Source organism: Anguilla rostrata, chromosome 2 (genome assembly GCF_018555375.3).
Source record: "Anguilla rostrata isolate EN2019 chromosome 2, ASM1855537v3, whole genome shotgun sequence".
In the NCBI taxonomy this organism is placed as follows: domain Eukaryota; kingdom Metazoa; phylum Chordata; class Actinopteri; order Anguilliformes; family Anguillidae; genus Anguilla; species Anguilla rostrata.
In genome coordinates, this window is record NC_057934.1 from 65,342,945 (window position 1) to 65,369,995 (window position 27,051).

At 45.2% G+C, this 27,051-nt stretch overlaps 1 protein-coding gene across 15 annotated transcripts in view; it reads right to left on the bottom strand.

Annotated features, from left to right (window-relative positions):
• LOC135248930 (nuclear factor 1 X-type) overlaps positions 1–27,051 on the bottom strand; it is a 151,910-nt gene that overhangs the window by 92,985 nt on the left and 31,874 nt on the right. For 14 of the 15 annotated variants that reach the window (XM_064323998.1, XM_064324004.1, XM_064324005.1 and 11 more), the window contains one exon: positions 6,448–6,979. In XM_064323998.1, coding sequence (XP_064180068.1) covers positions 6,448–6,979 — 532 coding nt within the window. Of the gene's footprint in view, positions 1–6,447; positions 6,980–7,905; positions 8,651–27,051 lie in introns of those variants that run through there. The other variant, XM_064324002.1, reaches the window with a different exon arrangement.

The window sequence follows — 27,051 nt, forward strand, 5'->3', positions numbered from 1 at the left end:
TCTCTCCGCGGTTAAAAAAAAAACAAAAAAAAACACACACAGGCCCGGGGAAAAAAGGGCCGGGATCTCCCCATCTCCGCTTCCGCGGGACCTGGCCTGGAATCGCGTTCCTGTTTCCCTCTCTCTGCCTCTCTCTCTCCCTCTCTGAGAGGCCAGGCCACCCCTCCTGTGAGGGTATATGGTTTTGGGGACAGACAGATTTCATGCTTGGCGCCTGTACAAAAAAAAAAAAGGCTAAAAGAAAGCAGGCAGTGAGAAGACACCGTATTAAGACAGACAATACGCCACTCTTCCCCCTACCCTGCCTCACACTCTGCTCCCCCACCGGCTCTCTGTCCCCCCTCCATCTTACCAACATTTCACACAATACGCTCCAAATAAAATTCTTCACGTACGTACTGTATGTGCAGTCAATGTCCAATATGACATTCTTAACAATAAAGTGACAACTTCTCCCTTTGGTGAGCCTGACATCTTCTTCACTAATTTTCATTTTTTTAAAACAAAATATACACATATTTATATTGTGTATAATGTATATATTTATGTATATATTTATATATATATATATTTTAATAAAAAAACTATATATATGTGTGTGTGTGTGTGTATGTGTGTGTGTTTGTGCGTGTGCATATAAATGTGTGTGTATGCACAATACACAATATAGGGATACAAATTATTTTGCTAGTCATTTAAATAATATAGCATAGTGTTGCAGTTACCAAGGGACTGACTCAATTATACATGAAGACATATGGAATTATAAATTTACAAAAACCTATGCAGTGCTAATTTTAGACCTTGAAAATAAAATCACTCACTTCCTTTTCCATGTTTTTCTTTTAATTTTATTTATTTTATTTTTTTTCAGAAACTGAGGCCAAACAGTCTGCCCTTGGTTATGAAAGGACTGGAGGTGTCCTGGAGACGTGAGGCTTTCCAGAAAACGACGCCCAGACCGCCCTGGTCTTTCCCTCTTACCGCACGATATCTGTATTTCCCTATTTCTCTGCGCACAGTTCGCCAGTGTCATGTGAAGTAACAGTAACGGAAGACCCGTTAAAGTAGGAGTGGGGGGGGGGGGGGGGTTCGGGCAGTGTTGGGGGGGAGGGGGAGGACAGTGAACCCTTGGCTTGTGTTCGAGTCTTTCATCAAGACTCCGGAACTCCGATTTCAATGGAATAATCTGTTTACCAGGCATTCCACACACTCTGCACCCCAGCACAAAGGCAAGGAGAGGGGGGAAAAATGCTTTTCCAAATCTGACAAAGAGCTCCCCTCGCACCCGCCGCCGAACGCGGAGCCGCCAACAAAGCCGCGTCCGCCGCGGAGGCGCGGGACTAACCCGCCGAGCTCGGCCCCAAAGTGAGCGCCGGCCCTTTAACCGCGACCGCGCGGTGCGTACGTTCATAAATGTAACCGACTTTTTTCTTCTTTTTTTTATTTTTTTTTTTACGCTCATTAAATAAACGTGGTTCCCGCCACGCCATTCTGGAGTGTTTCTCTGTCGCTCCCCCCGTGGCCCGTGCCAGAGCCCTCTTTTTTTTGCGAGCGGCGTTCTGTTCGCGCTCCAGAATTACGCAGTCTGTCCAACGGCCAAGAAAAGAAGCCTGCGCTCTTACAACGGTGATGTCTCTGTCTCTCTCTCTCTCTCTCTCTCTCTCTCTTTCATTTTACACACTTGTGTAAACCATGCTCTCCCTTCATCCCCGTGTCCCAGTGACACCCACTCATGATGGCGAAGTCACCCGCCCTAAGACCAAGACCTAAAGCAGGGTATCCTTCCCTCTCTCTCTCCCTCTCTCTCTCTCTCTCTCTCTCTGCCGATTCCGCCGCAGGTAAAGCCACTGTGAGCGAGGCCGCTGCCCCCCCCCCCACCCCCCGCTCCGAGTTACAGCACGCCCTGTCCGTTCCAGGCCAAGTCCGCTTCGAGCGGGAGAAGTTTTTTCGTTTTTTTTTTTTTTTTTTTTGCAGCCATCGCAGACCGATTACCACAGCGCACTTTCGGGCTTTGGGGGGCGGTCCGACTCCCCGGGCCTGAAAACAGGCGGCCGGCCTTTCATCCCCTCCATTTTTCTGTAATCAAATCGCAGCGCGGAGCAGCCTTACTTCACTGACGGCGCATGCAAAGTCACCTGACCTAGTGACATCATCGGAGCCTGCGAACACTCAGGAAATGACTCATTACGGTTTATCTCTATGAAAAAAAAAAAAAATATATATATATATATATATATATATATATATATATATATATATATATATATATATAATAAATAAACACAATGGAGCTTAAAGCACCTGGCGCTCGCTTGTAGTCTCACTGGTCATTCACTCTGTTCAAAGCCAAACCTTTTTTTTTTTTCACATAAATCAAGGAAATCGTTGTTTTTATAAATGTGGGCACTATCAAGTAGCCTCAGCTTAAACCTGAGCCGTCTGCCGCAGTCTGCCTGCACCTCAACGGCAGCGGGTCACGGAGTTCACTCCACGCCAAACATGGCAGCCCTCAAATTTTTTTCAGATCGCCCAGAGAATGTCTTCAAATTTTCTACGCAAGTCAGATTGGGAAAACATCTTTTTGTAATAGAAAAATAATGAGATTTAAGAATAAATGCATCCAAAGTGACCTATATTAGAATAACTAAACTAAATAGGAAACACACCGTACAAAATGGGAATTTCCCCGTCTTTTTTTAAACCTGCCTTTATACGGTCGTATCAACGGTCAAAAAGATACTTCTAAAGACCGTTATAAATTCCTCCGAAAAAAAAGGTATAATATCTACGCACAAAATTACAACTAAAACAGCCATTTTTTTAATAAGGACAGACAGGAAACAGCAGACTGAGCTGCATTATTTAAACACCACAGAGGCAGCAGCCCCTTCCTGATACGCTCTGGTATTAAAATACCCAATAGCTGGTGTCACTGATGTCAGCCACTCTATCCGAAAGTGCTGCGCTCCCAACCGGCGGCCATTATGGCTCAAGCAATCGATAGCTTCCGAAAGACTGACACCGTCACCCAGGAGCTAATAATAAACCTGCTGTGCTGCGGTATCAACGGCTTTAACCAAACTGCCCCCCCCCCCCCACCACCCCAGAACACCTACACATACACGTACACACACATGTACAGGCATACACACAAACGCGTACATTCACGCACATGTACACACGCACACACGCGCACAAACACACGCACGTACACACGTATACACACAAATACAAACAAATGTCCACACACACACACACCCGTAGACATACAAACAAACACACCCATACACACACACACACACACACACAGGCTGCCTGCTGGCTGTCTTATTTGGGCCTTTTGTTTGTTTGTTTGTTTGTTTGTCTGTTTGCTTTTATTACAGATGGAAAGGGGAAGAAGAAGGTGGGTTACTGTTGCTACAGAAAGGAGGGATTCTTTTCCCGCCTCAACGTCTTCGTGGAACGCGAGAGTAAGCTCTTCAAGATGAGAAACACTGACACAAGCCAGAGTTTCCCTGTGGCCACCCTCTAAACAAAACCAGAAATCGTCCGCGCACCAAAGGGGTTTGCGATTTTTTGCCAACCGGGACAATTAGCGTTCAGCTCCTTCGCTTTCCATCTTTATTTTGCCATGTAAACAAAGAGAAGTTGGGGGGGGGGGGGAGGCCACCCCTCGACCAGCGACGAGGAGCGCGATGCTCGAGAGGAGGCTGAACTGTCAGCACTGAAAGCAAAAACAGAAGAGAGAGACGAAACCAAACGAAACAAAACAAAACGACACGGACATACGGACAGACAGACAGACAGACGATGAAAAAGAACTACACGTTCGCTGTCTCACAGGCGGCGGTGAATTACAGGAACGAAGGTTTAAAGAAAGTAAAAAGGGAGGCGAGCAGAGGACTGGCACGGGGTGGCGCAGCGTAGCCGCCAACCCCGCGCAGCTTCTGCGGCGGGAGCTGGCCCGAGCCGGGGCTCTTTGGAGGCAGATAAAAGCGCCGGTACGCGCTGGATTAGCCAGATAAGATAAAGCGCGACTGCAGTCCAGATAACGCACCGGCACTGTACGGCACAGCGCGGCGACGCGCGCTACCCCCGCGCAGCACCGGGCGCTAACGCGCGCCGTACCCAACCGCACAGCGCGCTGCGCCCAAACGCACGCGCCGCCGCCGCCGTGGCAACGGCGCCGTGACAACAGCACACCGCGCTCAGCCGCGCCGGTTCTGTTCTGTCTGCGTGCTGTGAGCTCACGGCGTGCTGCACCCCTGCACCAACGCCGACAGAAACCCGAACCGGGCGGGACCGCGCTCTAAAAATGTCACCGGGACGTATAACCGTGCCCGCCACAAGAACGGCTCGCCCCGCCCCGCACCGCCCCCGCCACGGCGTCCCGGTACCGCGGACGCCAAAGCCGCTGTCCGCCACGGCGCGCCCCCGCCGCGCTCCGCAGGGGAGCGCTACATCATCACCAGGCGCCGCCAGCGTCCTCGGTCACACTGCGGTGTCACATGACTGCCAGGACCGGCGCCCGATCCATCAGTGATGACCTCACCCAGCGCAGGCCCTGTAACACTGTTCATTACCGCCGTGATTATAACTCAGAGTGCCATCTGCTACAGCTAACAAAAATAAAATAAAATAAATAAATACTCAATCGGGATTGAGCTGGCATTACCTGAATTGCTTATGAGATTTTATTTCACGTTCAAAATAATTCAGTCCGGCTTGTTATGTGATTTGAAAAGTTATAAGATGAAGTTGCATTGCAACAAAGCAAACACTGCCTTGTAACTTATAATAGCAGAAATATTAACATTAAAGGAACTGAATTTAAATGCGCATTATAACAATAAATTAAATAAATAAATAAATCTCACAATAATTCTCAATGATAGCAATGACAGTTCTATTATACTATAGAGCAAAATATGAAAATAAAACTGAATCTAAACATACTGTAAAATATTCCCATATACACAAATCTCCACAAGATAGATATAGCTGATTCTGTACTTAGAATTTACAACAAAAAATGTTAAATATGTTCAATAAATAAAATATGTGGGTTTCTTTTTCCCTTTCAAGGTTAACCTGAAATGTCAGAGGAAATAAAAGATATAACAGCAAGCACACATAATTACACTCGCATTGCTAACTGGTATTTTTATTACTCAACCTCTGCGCTCAGCCCAAAAAGACAGCTGTAATTAATCTGTAGTAAAGTTTGCGTATGCGCAACATTTTAAACATGTGCGCTTGCACCCGTACACGTGCGCACACACGTGCGCTGCGCGTTCTCCTACACGGCTCTAGTTACTCCCCGTTGCCGGGGAAAGCGCGTGGCTGTGCCGGCTCTCACCCCGAGCTGCGGGTACGGAGGCTGGCGCGCGGGCAGACGGCGGAGCCAGGCTACAGGCCGAGGTGCCCAAACTCGCCGCTCGCCCTTTCAAACAGCGCTACCAGGCCAGCTGCCACCCAGCTTACCAGCGCTGCACTGTGCAGCTCTCCCAACAAACACACACACGCACACACACACACACACACACACACACACACACACACACACACACACACACACACATACATACACACACACACACACACACATACACACACACATACACACACACACACATGTACACACACATGCACACACACACACACACACACACACATGTACACACACATGCACACACACACACACACACACGTACACACACTCACACACACACATACACATACATACACACACACGCGCACACACACATACACACACAAACACACACGCATGTACACACGCATGCACACATACACACATGCATACGCGCACACACACACACGCATATGCACACACACATACACACACATATGCACACTCACTCACATGCAAACGTGCACACACACACACACACACATGCACACACACACAAACACACGCTCACACATTCACACACACACACACACACATACAAATATACAAATAGCCTGTACAATAATATTCATACACTGCAGCACACTCAGTCTAGTATGGAAAACATTGTGGCAACATAAAGCTAAATATTTTCTGCAGATGTGTGTGCTTTTTTAAGACATATTTTGTATTAGTTTGAACTCCCTGCTGCCTGCAAACCATGCCCTTGTCCGTTTTTGTTTTTGTTTTGTTTTTTTTTACACAAGTGCTTGTGCGAGGAGGGAATAAAGTTCAGCAGCACAACCTGCACGTCATTTAAAAAAATTTCAGCAGTCAGACAAGCGCCGACGAACACAGTGTTCGCAAATGAGCGTATTTGTGTGTGTGTGTGTGTGCGTGTGTGTGTGTGTGTGTGTTTGTGTCACATTTACACATACTTTTGAGTACTTATGAATACATTTGTGTTTGCGTTTGTGTTTGCCTGTGCGTGCGTACGCGTGCGCTCGCACGTTCGCGCGTCTGGGTTCACTGACCTGGCGTGTGGACGAAGTAGGCCAGGTAGAGGTCCAGCTCCTTGACGGAGACGCCGATGTGGTGGGGCTGGACGCACAGGCCGTGGTTGGAGCACTGCGGCGACTTGACCAGCCGCTCGCCGTCGGTGCTCTCCAGCGGGCTGCCCTTGAACAGGATGACCATCACCAGGTCCAGCCGCCACACCTTGTCGGCCTGCCGCAGGCAGTCGATGCGGCGGATCTTGCCCTTCTGGTCGGGGTTGGAGAGCACGCAGCAGGGCGGCTTCTTGCCCGTGATGGTCAGCACAAAGTCCTCGCGGAACTCGGGCCGGATGTCCTTGCGCAGTTTGGCCAGCAGCCGCGACGCCCACTTCTGCTTGATCTCGGGCTTCTCGCCCAGCAGCTCGTCCTTCACCGCGCGCTCCTCGTCCTTGGACATGCGCTTCTCGTGCTTCTTGAAGTACTTGCGCTTGCGGGCCTGCAGGTTGAACCAGGTGTAGGAGAAGGCGCGCACGTGGGGCAGCAGGGCCTCGATGAAAGGGTGAAATTCATCCTGCAGCGGAGGGAGGGAGGGATGGAGGGATGGAGGGAGGGAAGAGGAACGAGGGACAGGAAACGCGGTTCATTTGACAGTGCATGGAGGAATACTGCCGTGTTGTCAAATTATAAATAAGACCAAAACGGAGCACCACGAGAAACGTATTAAAATATTACATGTAGATATATGCTGTTCATTAAACATGCAAGTACAAATGTTAAAGAAAGGGATGCAGTTGTAAAAACAAATGCACACGGAACTACAACCACCGAAGCTAAAGTACAATAAAAATTCATTTTACATTATAAATAGAAAGTAGATAATAACCCAGAAATTAAACAAAAATTATGGTCTGTAAATAAACTACATTTCTTTCGCTGCAATAATTGTTATCGTACAAAAATGCAGTATAAATTATTAACACTTTTCGGTCAACAAAATTCAAATTCAAAGATATTTAAAATTTCAGATATCACCTATCGAACATGTCGGATTGAAAAATAAAATAAATAGTAATTAAACAAAAGAAATTTAAACAATTAAACAAGAAAAAAAAAAAACCAGACAGAGTAGAACACCGTATTTGACTATGCATATAACAGTAAAAACTCCCTCTGCAATCCCACAATACCTGGCTACTCAGTAATGTGTCACAGAGCCTAGACCTTACGAGACTGCAATTCTGCCACATACCCTCAGCAGCCCTACCGCTGCAAAACCCAGGTCAATGTGCCCTGCCAAAAGTCCTGCTTCCACCATCTTAACCATCTGCACCTTCTTCTTCTCTCGTCGCAACTTGTACCTCGTGTTTAACCCCCACGCCCCCACCCCCTCCCCCAATATTCCAATATTAACAAAGACAACAACAACAACAACAACAACAACAAAAACACCACAAAAATATTGCAAATGGAGGAGATACAGACAAGCCCGGTAGTTACCATTTTGCACTCTCATCATAAATTCAGCACGTCGATCGTAAACAAAAAAAAAAAAGTCTGCTGCACCAGTTCTTTGCTTGTTTCAGCCACTCAAGACCAAAAGCTGCAACTATTACAGAAGGTTCAACAGGGATAAAAAAACGAGAGAGAGAGAGAGAGAGAGCTAAGAGAGGACAAAAGAGATGTAACAGTGGCAAAATGGTAGAAACTGTCCAGCAGATGCCGAAAAAAAGAGGGAAAAAAAAAACAAGAGACAGGCGAAAGGGGACACAGCACAACTCCAGAGCACCGCTGACAGCACGAGCGGGAAAAGACTAATTTTAAAAAAAGAGAGAGAAAGAAAAAAAGAAAAAAAGTTGTGTTGTGTCCGTACCAAAAAAATTAAAATTAAAATTTAAAAAAATGTGAACGAAATCACTTAAAATAGAAACGCTAGTTTTTCGCTTTCATTTATATATATTTAAATATATATGTATATATTTTTAAAAAAATAGCTAATAGAGACACAAAAAGGTTGGCAAAGCGGTGCGTGGTATTTGCTCAGATCTGTGGGCCCAGCGCGAGACTCACAGGGAGAGCGGAGCGGAGGACGGGGGGGTGCCGAGCACCGAAAGTGGAACAGAAAAAAAAAAACAAAAAACGAGAGAACCGAATCGGTGTTGGACGAGCGTGTGCGACCGCTGGCAGAGCCGAGCGCAGCTTCTTTTTCCCCCCTTTCTCTCCAACTCTATCGCTCTCTTCCTCTCTCCACGTTCTTTCCCTAACCATTGCCCGAGCCTTTGCCAGCGCGAGCAGGGCCCACCTATTTGGCAACGAGACGCCAGCGACTCAGCCAATGCGCTCGCTTCGAGAGCGGAGGGGGAGGGAAAAGGGAGAAAGGGGGGGGGGGCTGTTGGTGGAGAGAGAGAGAGAGAGAGAGAGAGAGATAGGCAGAGCAATAGCGAGAGAGAGAGAAAGAGTGAGAGAGAGAGATAGTGTGCAGTTCATACAGAAGGCACAGAATTTGCCAAATTGACAAGTTCCTATCTAACGCACAGGCAAAGTCCAGAGGATATTAATTTTATATGCACCAATCCCAGCTCCCCCCCCGCCCATCACCACCAGGGCCACCACCATCTCATCTCTCCACCCCTCCCCCCTCACCCCACTCCCCCACCCCCTCCTCGCATTACACCACCTTGGCACAGGATGGCATGAGAAAACACAGCCCCAAAATCCCACTAGACCCTCAAACCAGCAGCTGCTCCCGGATTTACCACACAAACAAAGAGGGGTAAAGAAATATCTCCCCCAAATACACCCAAAAAAAGTGCCCTGTTTCAAAATTCTCACACACACACACACACACATACACACATGCTGTCATTTTATTTATATACATTAGAGGGAAACAGAAATAAAAATAAAAAAAACTAAAGTTCATAAGAAGAGAAAGAACTGAATCGCGGGGTGAGAAAATTCCAAAATCATGGAGGTAAAAGATCTGCCATTCCCAACGAGCCTGTACAAACGCAAATTTAATTTCGGCACAAGCAATATATTTCATCAGACACCGGTGCAATTCCATTTCATTCTCAAAACCAGGCTAAAAAAATATTAGTCTACAATGATGTTTTATTTTACTCCATTGATTGACTTCTACAATCTGCACAAATTCTTTCATGGTTTATTTACATGGTGTGCTTTTTTCTTTTTTTCTTTTTTTTACTTGTTCAGATGCTTTTGCTTTGTTTTCGAGATTTTTTCATTAATTTTTCACAGTAAAGCTGTTCTCTTCTGGCTTTGATATGTGCTTTTGAAAGCATCAGAAATCCCTTCTTTCACACCTGAAATTTTGTCCATTGCCCAATCTGATCTCCAGACACACGAGGAGTGGGTCTCTGTAAATTCACTTACAAGGAGGGGGGGGGGATGCTATCCTACTGCAATCACCAGATCAAACTGCAAATGCGTCCAACCGGCCCTCCATCCCAACATTACACAAAAACACAACCAGAATAATGATTCCTTTCCTTAGCTGTCACCATAAATGCTGCACATTTGTTTCACTGCCTTCACCACATTATGGCTTGCTATGGCATGTGTCACAGATGACATTTCCCAGGTTATTGGTGCAGTGGCACAGAAGATAGTTTTCGCTTTTGGTTTTTCTGAATAAAGTCCTGCAGTGGCGCAGAGCCGCCTCTGACCTCCAGATGCACAACGCACAGCCCTTTTACGGAACATTTAAAGTTAATATTTAAAACACAGAATAAAAGACATGCAAAGACATGCATGCAAATTAATGAGTGAAAATGCGCCAAAAATGTTCACCACGGCGAAAATAGGAATATGAAAGCAACGCATTCGGATCATATTTTTCAGTTTCAGATTTTTGAACACAAGCACATACTCCCTGAAAATAAACTCTGTTATCTAGATTTTTTTTTTTTGTTTGTTTCTGTAACGACTCCACCCTCTCAAAAATAAAAACGAACAAATAAAGGACAATAAATGTAACAATGTTGCAATAAAAGACTGCAATTTCATATAACCATTGGCTTATTATTGACCATTTGATCCTCATGTTTATTCCTTGCGGTGTGACAGCTACCCTCTGAACACTGTACAAAGGAAAAGGACGACCGTTCCACCAAAAACGACATCAAACCGAACACAGACTGAATGTTTTCCCCACCCCCACCCCCACCACGGAACTCCTGCTTTTTCCATCACCACAGACGGAAGCCAGTCTGGACATAACACACACACACACACACAGACATAATCAACAGCAACGCAGAAGTCGTGGAGGAGAGAATGAGAAAAGAAAGAATAAGAAATGAAAGAGAGAGACTGTAGATGAAGGGGGGGTGTGGAGTGTGTGGAGGAGGCAGTGGGGATAGGGGGCCTTCCTGGCCTGGGTTAAAGGAGCAGAGGATGTCCCCATGAGAATTTCTTGGTGGGGACAGCATGGCCACCGCTAGGTGACATTTCCTGATGGCTGCTAAACCACACACAAAAGTCACATCTAACCCCAAGTCAGACGTCCCAATAATCGACCGTGGAATAAAACAAATACACCTGTACTAAATGGACCGGGGCTGTGTGAGTGTCTAGCATACACGATTTTTTAAATTTCAGTAAACATAAATATTAGGAACTGCAGATACTGTCTGCACGTGGCTCTCAGCCGGTGGAAATGAATGCAAATGCGGGACACAAAGCTCAGATCAAATAGCAATAGTGTACCCACTCACTCCACCCAATAGCATTTGAATGTAATGATAGCAATTCAGCGCACCGCACCAGTAAAGCTGCCTGCGAGAGTTACCGCAGACAATAATTTCTTATTATTCATAATAGCTTCCTCAGATAATGTAGCAAATGTATCCCTTCAGCTGGATCTATTCGGCATGCTGATTAAACAAAAATAAATAAAATAAAAAATAAATAAATGGTCCTGAAGAAAGTGCAGTTTTCCAGATGTTTCCGTTTAATTGTTGCAACAAAGCACTTTTTTTATTATTTTGGCACAGCTCTGGGTCTCCTTGACACCCTCACATTTAGACATAATTGCATAAATTACAAGACGCAGCATATACAGTAAAAAATTTTTAAAAAATTACAAAACCTCTGCGTTACTTTGTTTAAAATGCTTCTGTAATTCTCGAGACGGTAGAGATTTAGTTTCCTTTTCAATGAGTGGGACACGAGGCTGCGGGTGCTGCGCTGCTCTCTTGGCTACTGTGATCCAGTGGGCGCCGCCGTGTTGCGGCGGAGGAGTCTCGCGGCGTTCATAGTTTCATACCAAAGCGCGCGTTATCTTCACAGGCCACTACGACTCTTAATCGTGACCTTTGTTCAGGCGAGAGGAAACTCCTCTTTCCTTTGCTTTCGTTTTTACAATCAGAGGAGAGTCGGTGAATGAGAGAGGGGGGGGAAAACTAGCCGAAAAAAAGCTCTTTTTCCTGCCGCCTGCTACGCGACTGTTCATGGCACAACTGCCAACGAGAGAGAGAAAGGGAAAAAAAATATTGGACTTAAGATCAGTTCTAATTGCCAGTTCTAATGGACCAAAGACTTAAATTTCACATTTTATTTCAGAAACCAATGTAAATAAGCATCTTCCACTGGTTCCCAGTCTCGTGCAGACAGCTTTAAGAATGAGTACACCATTTTCTACATAGAAAAATCCCACTCTGATCCCTGTGATAATAATGTCATTCTTTACATGACCTATGAATATAATGCTATAGTCGAGGACTTCAATGGATTCAAGTAGGCCTATGGAACAAATTTTCATATCGGTTCAGCTGCTAAAAAGCTGTTCAATGGGTAAGAACGGATTTGTGCAGGTAGTAAAGCCTTGGACTTTGCACAAAACAAACACAATTGCTCAAATAAAAAGGGTCACACAATCGGTATGATCTAATTTCAAACGAGAGCACATTGATATCTGTTTATGAATGTTTGGATAACTTCGCCTGAATAGTACAAAAAAAAAACTAGTAGAAAAAATGCGACGAGGAAATAAAAACTCTGCAAAATACCTCCGAGCAAGGTTGAGATTTATAATGGCAACAAAAAGAAAAACAGAACAATAAAAAAAAACAGTGCAGATGGAAAATAAGGCGTTTCAAGGCCCGATAAATTTAGTTCTCCCAATGTACAGCCTTTCACCGTCTGCTCTGCTAGAGTAGTTTAAGAGCAGTGAAATTGCCAGCCTCTCTCACACTATAACATCAAGTAACCACAGCCCATATCGTCTGGAAAAATAACGGGGGAAAATCCTCACCTCATAGTGAAATGAAGGCACAAACGGCGCGAATCTCGGCAGGTATTACCCCCGTATATCACCCGCCGTGCATAGCTGATTTTAACGATTCAAGTCCAAAGTGAACGCAGCACGCATTGGCCCAAAAGACAATTTGCCTTTCACAGTTCACTGTGTTCAACGAAAGTGAATTATTAAAAATTAAATATCACCACAACAGCAAAACATTTAACAATCTGAAATATCACAAAACATGATGTTCGGCCAAAATGTAATCTGTATGGATCTCCTGCTTTTACTTTTTCAAATATTACTATGCGGCATTATCCTAAACGTATTTTCTTTCAATTATTTCTATTGTCTCATGGAGGAAAAATAAACGCATTATAGTTTTTATTCACTTACTCCATACTCCACTATCAAATTAATATTATAGTAAAGGTGACACTTTAAGTGAAGAACTAGGCCTTAATTAAAAGTTATATACAAAGACACAGGACATTCTACAAAGACATTCTGACATATACTGAAAAGGAGACCAACATAGCATACAGTTCTAGGCGGAACAGAGCCGCAGAAAAGTTTGGAACTGCCTTGAAATCATGTCCTGCACGAGGCCCATTTGTACTACTTCATCACCATCATAGACAAAGTCAGGGCAAAATTAGTAACAGCAGTAGTACATCTAACTGAATGTGGGGGGAAAAACTGCTACACAAAACAGAAACTTTATTTTAAAACGCTAATCTGCAAGATATATATTTTATTTTAACAAGCAATTCTTTGTAATAATACCCATGTGGTGCCAGATCATGTGAGGGGCCCAGAATTAATTTGAGCCCAAGTACAGTTAGAATACCTATTGTTATATTTATAAGACTCCTGACTGCAGTGGCAAATTAATGGAGCAGTATAAGTTTCAAAGCACGAGACCGGCATTTCATACTATAACAGGTAATCTGCCATAAGCTCTTCCTCAACATCTAAGGCAAGTTCAACCCTGACCTCTCTTTGGTTGAATGCCTTGAACACACACCTGGATCGAGGTATTTCAGACAACAGCCTCACCTGTACATCCCCGATAAACTGTATTCTAAAACCGTCTCGTTAAAAGCAATTTATTCAGTAAATTATACTACCTTATGTAAGTATTTTATTGTAATATTAAACTGTAAATATACTTTGTTTTATATTGTTTACATGAAAAACATGAAATGTAATCACATAAAAGAAGGATAATGCACATACTTTTACTATCAAAACTAAGCAATGTTAAAATAATGACATATTAGTATGTTAACTTGGTATATACATGTAATTAGCCTACAGTTTTCACACCAAAATTACTTACACTATAGCTATATGATTTATTTAGAAATTAAGATCAGAATCATTAAATTCTGAAATCTTCTGGAATTAAATTGATCATAGCCTTGTTAAACTTCAATTTCACCGTGGATGCATGTAATTGAGTAGCCTGATATGTCTATATTTAACTATAAATGTTTCAGCTTGGATTTGTGAAAATACATTGGGAAATAATTTCTCGCTGTAAATAGCATACAATATGAAATGAAATATTCGCTAAATGCAATGTTGAAACAGTATACCTTAACGTAGTATTTCCTCATTGAAAGTGGAATTCAATTACAATTTTTGCATTTCACATTATTACTAAATAAAAACGTAAAACAAGAATGCTTCTGTTCTATCTAAAGCATTGGCCGCGCACAAAATAAACTGTACCTGACTCAGTAAACCAATGATGTTTGTTTTCTATTAGGAAATAAAGTTTGTTGCTCCAGACTAAAGTTTATTCGTGCAAAATCTCATGGTTTAACTTTCTGAAACTTTCGCAAACTCAACTCGTCTATAAACGGTGCAGGGCAAAGTACCGCGAGGCCATCGCCTAAGCCTATTTGTCTTAAAAGAAATGCTTCAGATGGCTCGCCGAAGTCAGACTTGTCAGTAGCAATTCATTTCGCAAGAAGTAGGCCTAGTATACCGTTCTAAAATGTAGCCAGTTTAAGGTGATGGCAATATGTATACATTGTGTGCTCCGTTGCAATGGTCCCAATCTCTCAAAGTACATATTTTACTGCATCGCCCTATGGATCTATACAGTAGGCCTCACGGTACAATTAAAAACTAAATCAGCAAAAGAATCAACTTGTTACGTAGTTACGAAAGGCCTTAAGAAAGAGTAGAGAGAGAGAGAGAGAGAGAGAGAGAGAGAGAGAGAGAGAGATGCATACACAGGAGAAACTGCAAATAGGCTCGAAAACGTCATGTTTTAAAACATTTGTTTTATATTTTGCACGAACGAAACGAAATTATAAGTATTTACAACAGTATTTATACGTATAATGATTATATCAACACTGGCATGCACGCCTCCATACAGTAAACGTATTGTCTGCCGATTTTAATCTGAAATTTTCGAGAATTGTATATTTAAATATTTTTCAGCATCAGGTAATACTAATTATTTCTTGTAGGACTGTTCAAGTAAAGTTTTTATTCATTGTTTATTTACAAGTACATTATAAATTACACATGAAAATAATTACACAGGTTATTGTAAATTTGTGCTTATTAAAATGCTAAACACCGTTAAAAAGCAAGGGTCAGACGTTGGATGTGTTTTAAAATAGTTCTGACATGGAGTTTCACTCTTAACCAGCCACTGGCTTTAATTTCTGTAAATATATTTTAATAAACAATATTACCTGTAACAAATACCTATAATTTATTAACCATACATCAAAGCTCAAGCCCGTATTACAGGAGAAACTCTTAAAAGCATTACACTTAAAATTCAGATTAAAAAAGCCTCAACTCACTTTTAAATTCATAAAATCTGAATTGCTTGAAAATGTACATTTTCATTCTTGGATGACAAATGTACAGAGTGAAAAGACAAATGATCAAGAATTAGTACTCAAATGAGTCGGCTAGTCCTGCTAGGGGAATAATCCACCAAATAAAAGGAAAATAATCTATATATAATACAGTACATTATTGTTATTGTATTTTACGTGTGTATATATAGCATTTTGAATATCAACTGACATGAAATACAAATGAACTGAAGAAAAGAATGAAGAGCTAGGCCTGTTCATGTTTTATTTGCGGTGCTCAGGTCCTCTGGCGCATCCAGTTTTTGATGTGAATACAATTGTAAGCGTGCGCTTACTTGTTCAAAAAAAAAAAATAAAGAATACATTTGTCAATAGTTTGCACGTTTGCAATAATAATATGAAGGACATCCTGCATGCCTAATAGCACTTTATGGCTGCGGCTGTTGCACGGTAATGTTGAAGCAAACTTTTTATGCAGGATGTTCTAAGTTCAACATCACGCTGTTGTCAGAGAGGGCTATATACAGGTCCAACGTAGATTTCCAGATTTTGCAGCATTCCTTGTGCAGGTTGACTGTATAATTATACATTCATAATCCATTGTGTCCTTTTATGCAAATACAGAGAACACGATCTCTTCATAAAATAATGCATCATTAAGGTCAGACCAGATTCCTTTTAAGTTAAATATTTGCAAGCGCTACCGACATGGTAAGTATTATTCAGCAATTCATTTGAATTCTTAAACGGATAGATAAAAGTAATTTGTTTATTTTCTATATTTAAATCAAAGAGAGCTGAGTCAAAATATTTCTTCCAACGTTTAAACCTGTTTTGAGGTTTGCATGTTCCAAACGATTCTTTTATGGTACGCGACGTGTCTTTGAGAACTTCTTGCTGTTTCATAATTGAAAAAAAAAACTTTTATAGAATTGATATGATATATTGATACATGAGAATTGATATATGTAGTGTATTTTTTGAACAACAACTATTACCATTCTTTTAAAAAATGCACGATAACAGGAGGTATTGTTAGCAAGAGCCTTACACGTCTATACGTTACCCAAACTAAAAAGCTCGAGATACTAAAATGTCTTATTTTTCTAAAAATGCGACAATTCAGTACTGAATATTAACTTAAATATATAAATCGAGTCCAATATCTTATAAGTGAATGTCTTATCTTTAGGCCTGATCAGTGAAAAGAGGAAAAAGACAAATAACCGCTATTGGAAAATTGTAAATGTGTGAAACTGGTGTGCGTTTAAACAGGGGTGTCAGCTGGAATTCTACATCTGTGCAGCAGGTTTTGAGATAACTGCGTCTGTGAATCTGGGCCCGATTCAATCCAACCACAGTGTGCTTTGTCCTTTACTTTGATCAACAAATTTAAGAAATTATAACCACATTTTTTGTATGTGTCTTACACAGTATTATGAGCTAATCTGTCACTGAGTAGAAAAAAGAAAACAAAAACTAAAGCACGTGCTTAATTTATTTCTTGAAAGTCAAGGACACTGCAATGAGACTGAAAAGAAGAACTGAATGGAAGCTTAAAAAAACCAATATTGACCTAATTTAACACTTCTATTTGCGGACTGTACTAATGTTCAAAACACTGTCACCTGTGCCACATACACTGGAAACCAGACACAAGGACACTCGTTAAGAAAAACAAAACTGTAGAGGATTAGATTTCTGAGAGTGATATTGACTTATTGAAGACTGATGCTTTGGCCACAGTGATTCCAGTGATCTAGTACTTTCACAGCAGTTGCATTTTACAAATACTTCCGCAAAGACGGAAAACGAGGATTGGACGTTACAAGCCTCCGCTAACCCTGGGAATAAAAATGGTGAAGTCATTATCATTAGAACTGGTTGTGACCACGACGATAATCTTTTAACCACTAAACCCAGAGGAAAGCGCTAACTTTCCAGAGAGTTTTTCCCTGTGTTTAGATATGGTTTCTGTAGCAAGGAGTGCCAGGAAGAAGCTGGGATTTGTGGGAAATGTGGGCTTTAGGGTGTTGTTTTGATTAAGTCATGTGCGTATTTACATCACGTACAATGCTTTATTTCCCGAAAATCTTTCATGTTTTTAATAACCTAGATGTTTCAATGCGTCTATATAAAGTGAGGCCAAGTAACCAATGAAATTACAGAGCTCAGGGGTGATGTTAAGGTGCTGTTTATCAGTAGGAGAGCAGAGGAAGAGCACAGAGGCACTGCCTCTTTGTGTGCGGTGGAGCAGCGGCGGCTCTGGAGGGGCGACGGGCAGGTCGCTATAAACCCTCTCCCTTCTTTTTCGGGAGGCCGAAAGAGAGGCGCGTCCGAGCAGAGGTGCGTGCGGACTCCGCACAGACGGGACATTTGGACAGCAGAAGTGAGCTGTGCCCTCCCATTGGTCCTTGAAAATATTTTATACAGAACACATTAATGTGAAAAACCTGCCAACATGTGGGTTTTACTACGGGGGGTGGGGGGGGGGGGGGTGGTCACCGAAAGCAGAGCTTTAATGGGCCGCACTAACTCCTCCCCTGCCAGGTGCCGTGTGCATAACAGACCCCTCCTCCAACCCCCCTTCTGCCCCCCCCCCCCCCCCAGTCCAAAAAGCAGCGTTAGCCCTGGGTGTGAGCTCATCATAACCTGCCGGCATTGGGGCAGTGAACACACACACACACACACACACACAGGCCCCTCTGACACACACTCTGCTCATGCATGTGCGATCGCTCTGACATCACGGGTCCCGTTCTGAATGCTCTCTGCAGTGCAGCCTCCTTTCCAGGGGCCCGGTTCATGCACAGGTTACATGTGCGTGAGCGTTTTATATCGAAATCATAAACCATTTATAGGTTTAAAAAAAAAAAACGGACTAAAAGGATTTTAGCTTTTAAGGTTCGTAACTCTCACACACGGCCATCACAAATAACTGACAGAATTGGCAGACAGCTCATTAGACGGCTGAGATGTCCACACATTCAAATGGACTTCCCTTTAGAAATGTCTCATTTCCGGTATGTAATGTAACAACAACAACAATTATAATATATTATTGCTACATAAAAGTCATCATTGGTTGTAGGTATAGCAATAGCACAATAATGAGCAGTACAAAACAGAACATTGTTTCTGCTTTTACACATTTTCAAAAACTGCTCCTGGTTCATTGGCCAGGAGACAGGACACTGCAGAATCTGCTGCTTCTTCTTCTTCTTCTTCTCCTCCTTCTTCTTCTTCTGGGAAAATGTGCTTGTGTGACACCAGAGGCACAGTGCTGTGCCAATTTTGGAAATAGCCAACCTCCTCAAAAAAGGGCATGGGAGACTGAAACGCCTATATGGAAATTCATTTCAATAGCTACATTATATTACGAGTTTGGTGGCTGGTGAGACTGAAGGGCCAGTCTGCAATAATAATTTTTAAAAACTTGCTTAAATTGGTTAATTAAAGTCAAAGTGGACTGCGGCTGCACTGACTCTGGGCCCCCTTATTAGAATGTCTATAGGTCTGAGACGCCGCAGAGCCAGGCTGGCGTCTTCTTGAGCGCGTGCCCACACAAACCGGGCGCTGCCAAGGCCCTGGCCTGCCCGCGGAGCGCGCTCTGCCTGGCCTGGCCTGGCCCGGGCGGCGTGGCGTGGCACGGAGGGAGAGGGGGGGACGGCGCGAGGACTGAGGGTCCAGTGTGCTGTCTGAGTCGGGCCCCCCGGGCGCAAGACGACGCCCCGCCCGCCTCGACGCTCCCGCGCACGCCGCCCCTCGTTCAGAAAGCGCAGCTAAACAAACACGCTAACCTGCGCCCGGCACGCACGGGTCGCACTGGCAGGGGGACACACTGAGGCGCCGGCCGCTGCCTGCTCACACACCGCCTGCTCACACACACCGCGCAGATGCGCTAGCGTCACGGGGCGCGTACCCACTGTACCCACATTTTCGCCCCGCCGTTCGAACGCAGCGCACTACCGGTACGGACCCCGTTACACACGCTTCTACTGACGGGCCTTCCCGCCTCGCAACTCGTTGTTTGATTTTTTTTTTTTGTAAGCAGCGGCTGAACAGCGGAGCTCTCCCCTCCATATTATAAAGAAACTAAATCATCAGAGGAAGAGAGCATTTAAAAAAAAAAAAATCTAATTTCCCACAGAAATGTTAAAAGAACAGCCAAGACATATACAGAGAACAGCACTGAACTTGCAAAAATGTTACAGAGAGGTAGTGCCGCGCTACCTTTGTTCTAATGTAGACCCCCAAGCTCACAGCCAAAAGGCTTGTTGAAAGCAGCATCATGAATGCACCTTGCCCTACGGTTAGCTGCCCGAGGATATGTGGTTTTGCATGTCATTTTTTAAATACACACAATTGCATTATGAAGTTTTTTCCTCATGCACTTGTCTTTTTCGTGTGGCACACCTAAATGAATGCATCGTAATCTTGCCTTCATAGAACGCTAACGTCTCCATCGTTTCAGTTCAATCCTGAGAGTTCCACACGCTCTGCACCTTTTGCGGTCACACTGAGGCAATTAGGAAAGAGAAGGGTGTCATTCGTATCCCTACTACATGATTAAAAACAAAGGGAGATCTAGCCTTCTCAGACTATTATCACTCCAGACTGAGGAGTTCTTTACAGGATAGTATCCGGGCCTCACAGTCAGTCTTCATTTCTACATCCTTTTTTAAGCCCATTTTTTTTAACTCGCTTGTTGGTCTCTGTAATTACCTTTTTTTTTCTTTTATCCACGTTACTTTTATTGTATACCCATGTTTTAATTTCTGACGAGGCCGTGCCTGCTTGTTTTATCACTCTTTAATTTCATTGCACCTTTTGTGGAAGGTGATTTGGACACCTGTATGAAAATTATTATTATTATTATTATTATAATTATTATTACTATACTACTACTACTACTATTATTATTATTATTATTATTATTATTATTATTATTATTATCACTTTTAGGAAGAAAGGAAATCAGCCTGGAGTCTCTCATATTAAGATTACAATCAGCTGCAGTTCCAGTTCTATCCCTGCAACCATTTTGCCAGCACACACTCATCTCTCCGTGCGGGCAGCCGAGGCAGAAATATCTCTGACGCGTGATTCCGAATTGTCTGCAATTATCTCAGTTTACAGAGCGACGCGTTACTATGTGCGAATGTCTGGAAGCAGTTTGCGGTGGCAGCGTCACGCTCCGTGTAAAAAAGCAGCGGAGCTAAGGGCTGCAGAAGTCTCAGGACCAGCGCGCACACACACACACACACACACACACACACACACACACACACACACACTGCGCACACACACACACAACACACACAACCACAACACACACCACGCACCACCACAGCACGCACGCACCCACGCAACCACCACCACTGCACCACGCAACGCACCACCACCACACACACACACACACACACACACACACACTGCGCGCACACACACACACACACACACACACTGCGCAGTCTTGTCCTCGCGGGCCAGCGAAGCGTCGCCACGGCGGCACCGCCAGTCAACATTCCGGGCACCCGAACGCCATTATCACCGTAATAATGACAGTAATAACAAAAGATAAGAAAGGATAACGGCAGCGGGAGCGAGCGGTGTTAATAATGCCTTATAACCGCCGCTGCCCGTGAGTGCGGACGGCGTTCGGCCGCGCTGCTCATACCGTTCGGGGCTTTCTTCTCCTTTTCTTCTCCCCTTTTCCACTTTGGAAAAGGAAAAAAAAGGGGGGTAAAAAAATCCAGCCGGTTTCGCGAAAACATTTGGCAGGCCCGAGCGGGACGGGCCACATCTGAGACGCACCCCTCGGTCGGGTTTCAAGACGAGGTTTCGGCGTCAGCGCTCGCGTTCGGGTCGCTAAAGATATTCACAATCAATCCGCCATGATATACAGAGCTGTACCTGTACCGCACATACGACCCTTGAGATGACCTGCAGCTTGCAATAGCTCGGTCCACCATTATGGATCTTCCACCATTTTGAGAAGGCACGTATTAGCAAAAGCATGATACTCCAGTCTAATCTGGCCACCCAATTTGAGGAAATAATATGTTACGAAATAATGTCTGGACTCAACAACATCAGATTTGTGAAAATAATATTTTTGCCACAAAGCCAATCATGTCTGCCACAAGCCAATCAGTTGTCATATTTACCATATTTCAAATATTATTCTCATAAGGAATCATTCCGTCTCTTGCTCCGCTACATTGTATTTTCCACCATTTTTGAACATGAAAAATATTTAAATATCATGAAACATTTGGCCTGTTGAAATGTAAACAAAACGGCAGAACCAAGCTCCATCAAAATTATGAAGGAATCGTTAATTTATAAATAAAAAAATAAAAAAAAGAGATCATCTACCGTGGGCCAAAGAAACGCAGCCAGCAGCTTAATAATATTCTGGTATTATGCATTTTTCTTTTATTTACTGGCAGTGTCTTAATGTCATAATGAACTATGCACATTTAAATCACAGTGCTGGTGGGCTATTTTTTTTTTACTCGTGTCTACCATTAAAGCAACCGCAACCGCCGGCGTCCATTTTGTGCCTTGGACCCTTCGGGCTAGCCCAAGCTTCGCAGCTATATTTATTACTGCCATTACCACCACTGTATCGCAAAAATATAGCATCCATATATTTTTTTTCTCATTTTTGTATTCGTCCTGAGAGTGTTAAGAAACGGGAGAGAGCGAAGAAAAAAAAAAAAAGCTTCTGGGCATATTGAGCGAGCGTAAAAGGCAGAGAGAGGCTGACTGACAGCTGCACCGCTTTGACTGCGGACTGTTTATTCGTTCTGCAAGCTGAGATGACGGGGTGTATAATAAGATGAGCGGCATCTCCAGGGTTCATTTCAGGACGGGAGACTGCGGAGGCCGTACCCCACCCCCCCACCCCACCCCACCCCCCACACCCCACACCCCACCCCACACCCGGCCTCGCGAGGTCACGGGAGGGGCTGTTTGGAAACATAACTCTTCGCTACCTGCTGACACGCCGCCCCGCTCCCCGCGTCCCGAGTTCTGCCGCCCGCGCGCGGGACAGGCGGCTCCCACAACACACGACCGCACACGGCCATTTCAGCCCTGCGCACCTACAGAATGACAGCCCAACACACGGCCATTTCAGCCCTGCACACCTACAGAATGACAGCCCAACACACGGCCATTTCAGCCCTGCACACCTACAGAATGACAGCCCAACACACGGCCATTTCAGCCCTGCCACCTACAGAATGACAGCCACACACACACCGGCCATTTCAGCCCTGCCACCTACAGAATGACAGCCCAACACACGCCATACAGCCCCTGCGCACTACAGAATGACAGCCCAACACACGACCGCACACGGCCATTTCAGCCCTGCGCACCTACAGAATGACAGCCCAACACACGGCCATTTCAGCCCTGCGCACCTACAGAATGACAGCCCAACACACGGCCATTTCAGCCCTGCACACCTACAGAATGACAGCCCAACACACGACCGCACACGGCCATTTCAGCCCTGCGCACCTACAGAATGACAGCCCAACACACGACCGCACACGGCCATTTCAGCCCTGCGCACCTACAGAATGACAGCCCAACACACGACCGCACACGGGACAGGCAGCTCCCACAACACACGACCGCACACGGCCATTTCAGCCCTGCGCACCTACAGAATGACAGCCCAACACACACCGACCGGACAGCACACGGCCATTTCAGCCCTGCACACCTACAGAATGACAGCCCAACACACGACCGCACACGGCACATTCACAACGACACCTACGAATGACAGCCCACACACGATGCACACGGCCATTTCAGCCCTGAGCACCTACAGAATGACAGCCCAACACACGACCGCACACGGCCATTTCAGCCCTGCGCACCTACAGAATGACAGCCCAACACACGACCGCACACGGCCATTTCAGCCCTGAGCACCTACAAATGACAGCCACACGCGAACACACTGATCATCGCCGCGGCTTGTCAGCCCTGCGCACCTACAGAATGACAGCCCAACACACAACCGTTTATTTTACCCCATCTGAGTGTGTGTGTGTGTGTGAGTGTGTGTGTGTGCGTGTGTGTGTGTGTGTGTGTGTGTGCGTGTGTCCGTGTGTGTTTTAATTGTACCTTGCCCTCACACAATCCCAACATACTGTGTCGTAAATATATGGACAGTCTGGAAAACTGAATATATTTCGCAGCAAAGTACCTTTTATAAATATATTGCGATGTGCGAATGAAGCAAAAATGAGCATAATCATCCGATGCATTGTGAAGTTTTTAATCAGTATCAGTGTTGATCTTGAAGTTATAATTAAGGGCATTACACTGAAATACACATTAGTTATGTCAAGGTGCAGCCATTCACCTACATCAGAACAACCTGCGCGCTCGGTTCATTCCAGTATGAAGTTCTGCGTGCTTATTCGAGTTGCGTCCGAAAGCCAGCATAACTATTTTAGTCCTATCTGGAGGCCTGTCGGATAACACACGCTCTGCGTGACCCCATAAAACTTTAAATCCCAGCCGAATGGTATAGGCGCAGAGGACAAACCCCGGCTACAGCAACAGCCTCGTAACCCAATACATCAGGAAAGACATTACAGAACGTGTGGACGGACGAGGCTCGTTTCGTAAGAAGGTGAAATTTAAGTGCTACGCGAGCACTGTGGTTTAGCACTGTTACATTTTGTATTGTATTCGCACAACAAAAGGTTACATTGTGATCCTCACGCTCCATCAAGTTGAGAGGATTAATTCAAGGATTATAAATCTACATAACAGACCAGCAAATGGTCTTAGTTTTACTATTTATTTGATTAGCAGTCATCCTTATCCAGGCCAACACGCACAGATTTTTTTTTTTTTTTTTACACGCAAATCCATTAAACAGCCTGATACTTTCTGATATTTTCTTTGTTCAAGGGTAACGTAATACAAAAAAAAAAATTTGTTAGAGTGAAAAGTCTTTCAGTTACAGTACAGCCAGTGACAGAAACGAAGAGAACTGAGAATGAAGAAATGGTGCTTCTCCGAAAACACAACCCCCCACCCAACATAACCCCCCGTCCCCCCACCCCCCGCACCCCTCCACACACCCGACACTGCATCGTTAGAAGCGACCGGCGCTTGATTGACGAGGTGCAAACTGGAAAGCGCTTTTCGTGTGTCACGGCGACCTCGTTCAAAGCCACGGCCCCACAGGCTCTCCCTCTCCCTCCTACCGGCCCCCGGAGCAACTGAGGACACGGGCCCCCCGCGCGCGCGCGTGTCCCCATAACCGGCACCCCATTCTGAAATACCGGAATAACTACGGCCCTGAAATATCACGACCAAAAATAAACATCCTTTTCGGTCCGCGAGCGCCGAGCTCCCTCCGGCCGCGGTGTTAGCATGCAGGAAGAGGCCTGCGGCCTGCCGGCTCCGCGCTGGTCTTACTGGGCTGATCTTTCATGGGGGGGGGGGGGGGGGGTAAAAGAGGAACAATTTGGGGCTGAGAGATTCTGCGGGCAGGTCACAGAGGCCCAGGTCCATCTGAGCCCCAGTTGTTGGCGTGGTATTTGCGCCCCTGCTCGGCTCGGCGAGCGCGCGGGATTCCCCGCTGAGCGGGGCGGGCGCTCCCTGAAAGGTCAAGTAGGCAGCGGCCGTCAGGCGGGGGCCAGGGCGGGCCCTCAGGCCCCGGGGCTTTACTGCATGGCCGTACGGGGGGGGGGGGCGCCGCTGCCTCCGCACAGCATTCGCTCCACAGACACGCATGCGCAGACGTGCACGCACACGCGGGCTGCACGCGTAAACACACGCACACACGCACACAAGCAGACGCACTACAGCTGCGCTCCCTTAATCTTAAACTTGGGACACAAAATGGAGGGGAAATCTCGCAGATAACCGATCCAGATATCCTTCCAGCTACGCTGCCAACAGCCAGGGACCCGCTCGCTCAGAACAAGGGATGCTCTATTGACTGAATTTTCCCCCTCTCCCTTTCTCACTCTTTCTTTTATTTCTCCAGTCTTCCCTCTGCCAGTCGGGAAGGCGAGGTGCCAACCCTTTCCACAGCCGGGCACAGAGCCCTGCCCTTTATGCAAATGTCCTGCCACCAGCCCCAACTCACATACCCCTCCTTCTTCCCCTTCAGGTCTTTCTCTTTTCTTTCTTTCTCTCTTTTTTGCCTCTCTCTCTCTCTCCCCTCCCTTTTCTCTCGCTCACTTACTCTCTTTCTTTCTCTCGATCTATCTATCTATCTATCTATCTATCTAACTCTCTCTCTCTCTCTCCCTCTCTCTCTCCATGCCTCTCCCTCCCCCTTTCTCACATACACACAGGGCAGCTCACCCAGACACTAAAAGAGCTTCTCAGCCAGACTTCGCTGGGCCACAGACAAATTCAGAGCACATCCTTCCTGTTCTGCTGTTCTTGTATCTATTCGTGCCACACACACAAAAACCTGACAGACCGAAACACACTCCCACTCTCCCCCCATTCTTGACTATAGTACTGAAACACAATTGCTCATAAATGTGTCCACATTGGCCCCTGTTATATCTATCACTTTCCAGTAACTCTGTAGGAGTTTGTGCAGAAGAGTTACAACAGTGTATCACCTCTTTAAAGGAACGCATAATCAGAAAGATCAGCTTCTCTCCGTGGAAAACTTTAACATTCAGAACATGAAGACTGAAAACTGCATGTCTAAATGGAGAGCTGGACACAGATGATTCCAGAACACTCGGAACACTGGGACTACAAGGAGCTCACAAAGAACACACGCATGCGCATACACACACACACACACACACACACACAGCTGAGACCCCTCTGTGGCGTCCCGCCTCCCTCACCCTGTTGCCTGCCACCTGCGCCGGCGCGACGTCCGTAGCACAGCTACGCCTAGGCAGGGCTGGGCCGCCGTCACCGGGCCCTCTGCCGCCCAGCACCGCGCAGCATGGGACTGCGCTGGCCACAAGGCAGCAGAGAAGAGTCCAGAACAAGGGGAGCTCTGAACTCCATTGCTGACACACCTTCCCTGTGTCTTGTTCCAGAGACAAGAACGCAGATTAGCTGGGTGGGGGGTGGGGGGGTGGGGTGGGGATAGCATCGTGGACCAGGGAAAAAAACAGTATTAACACACACACACACGCACACACACGCTGCATCGCATTGTATTTACTGCAAAGGTGATACGCATTTTAGCGTCACCAGGGGGGAAAAACATTTTATGGGAATTCAAATTAAAGCAATTATTTGCTTTGTTGTCATGGCGACCAAGTGTAGAAAGGTAAATCTACCTGTGATTTCCCTAAAATGTAAAATGAGGTACGCGATACGAGGGGAGGCGGTAAATGAAACTTCCTCTCGACCGTTTCTATCTTGTCATGAGGTGTCCGCATTCCTACAGCTACAGCTCAGCCTGATCGTTATTAGGGGAAAGATGTGAAACAGATATCTCCATCTTAGAGCACGTAAGGAATCCACCAGCGCCGTCTAATCCCCTCTGGATTA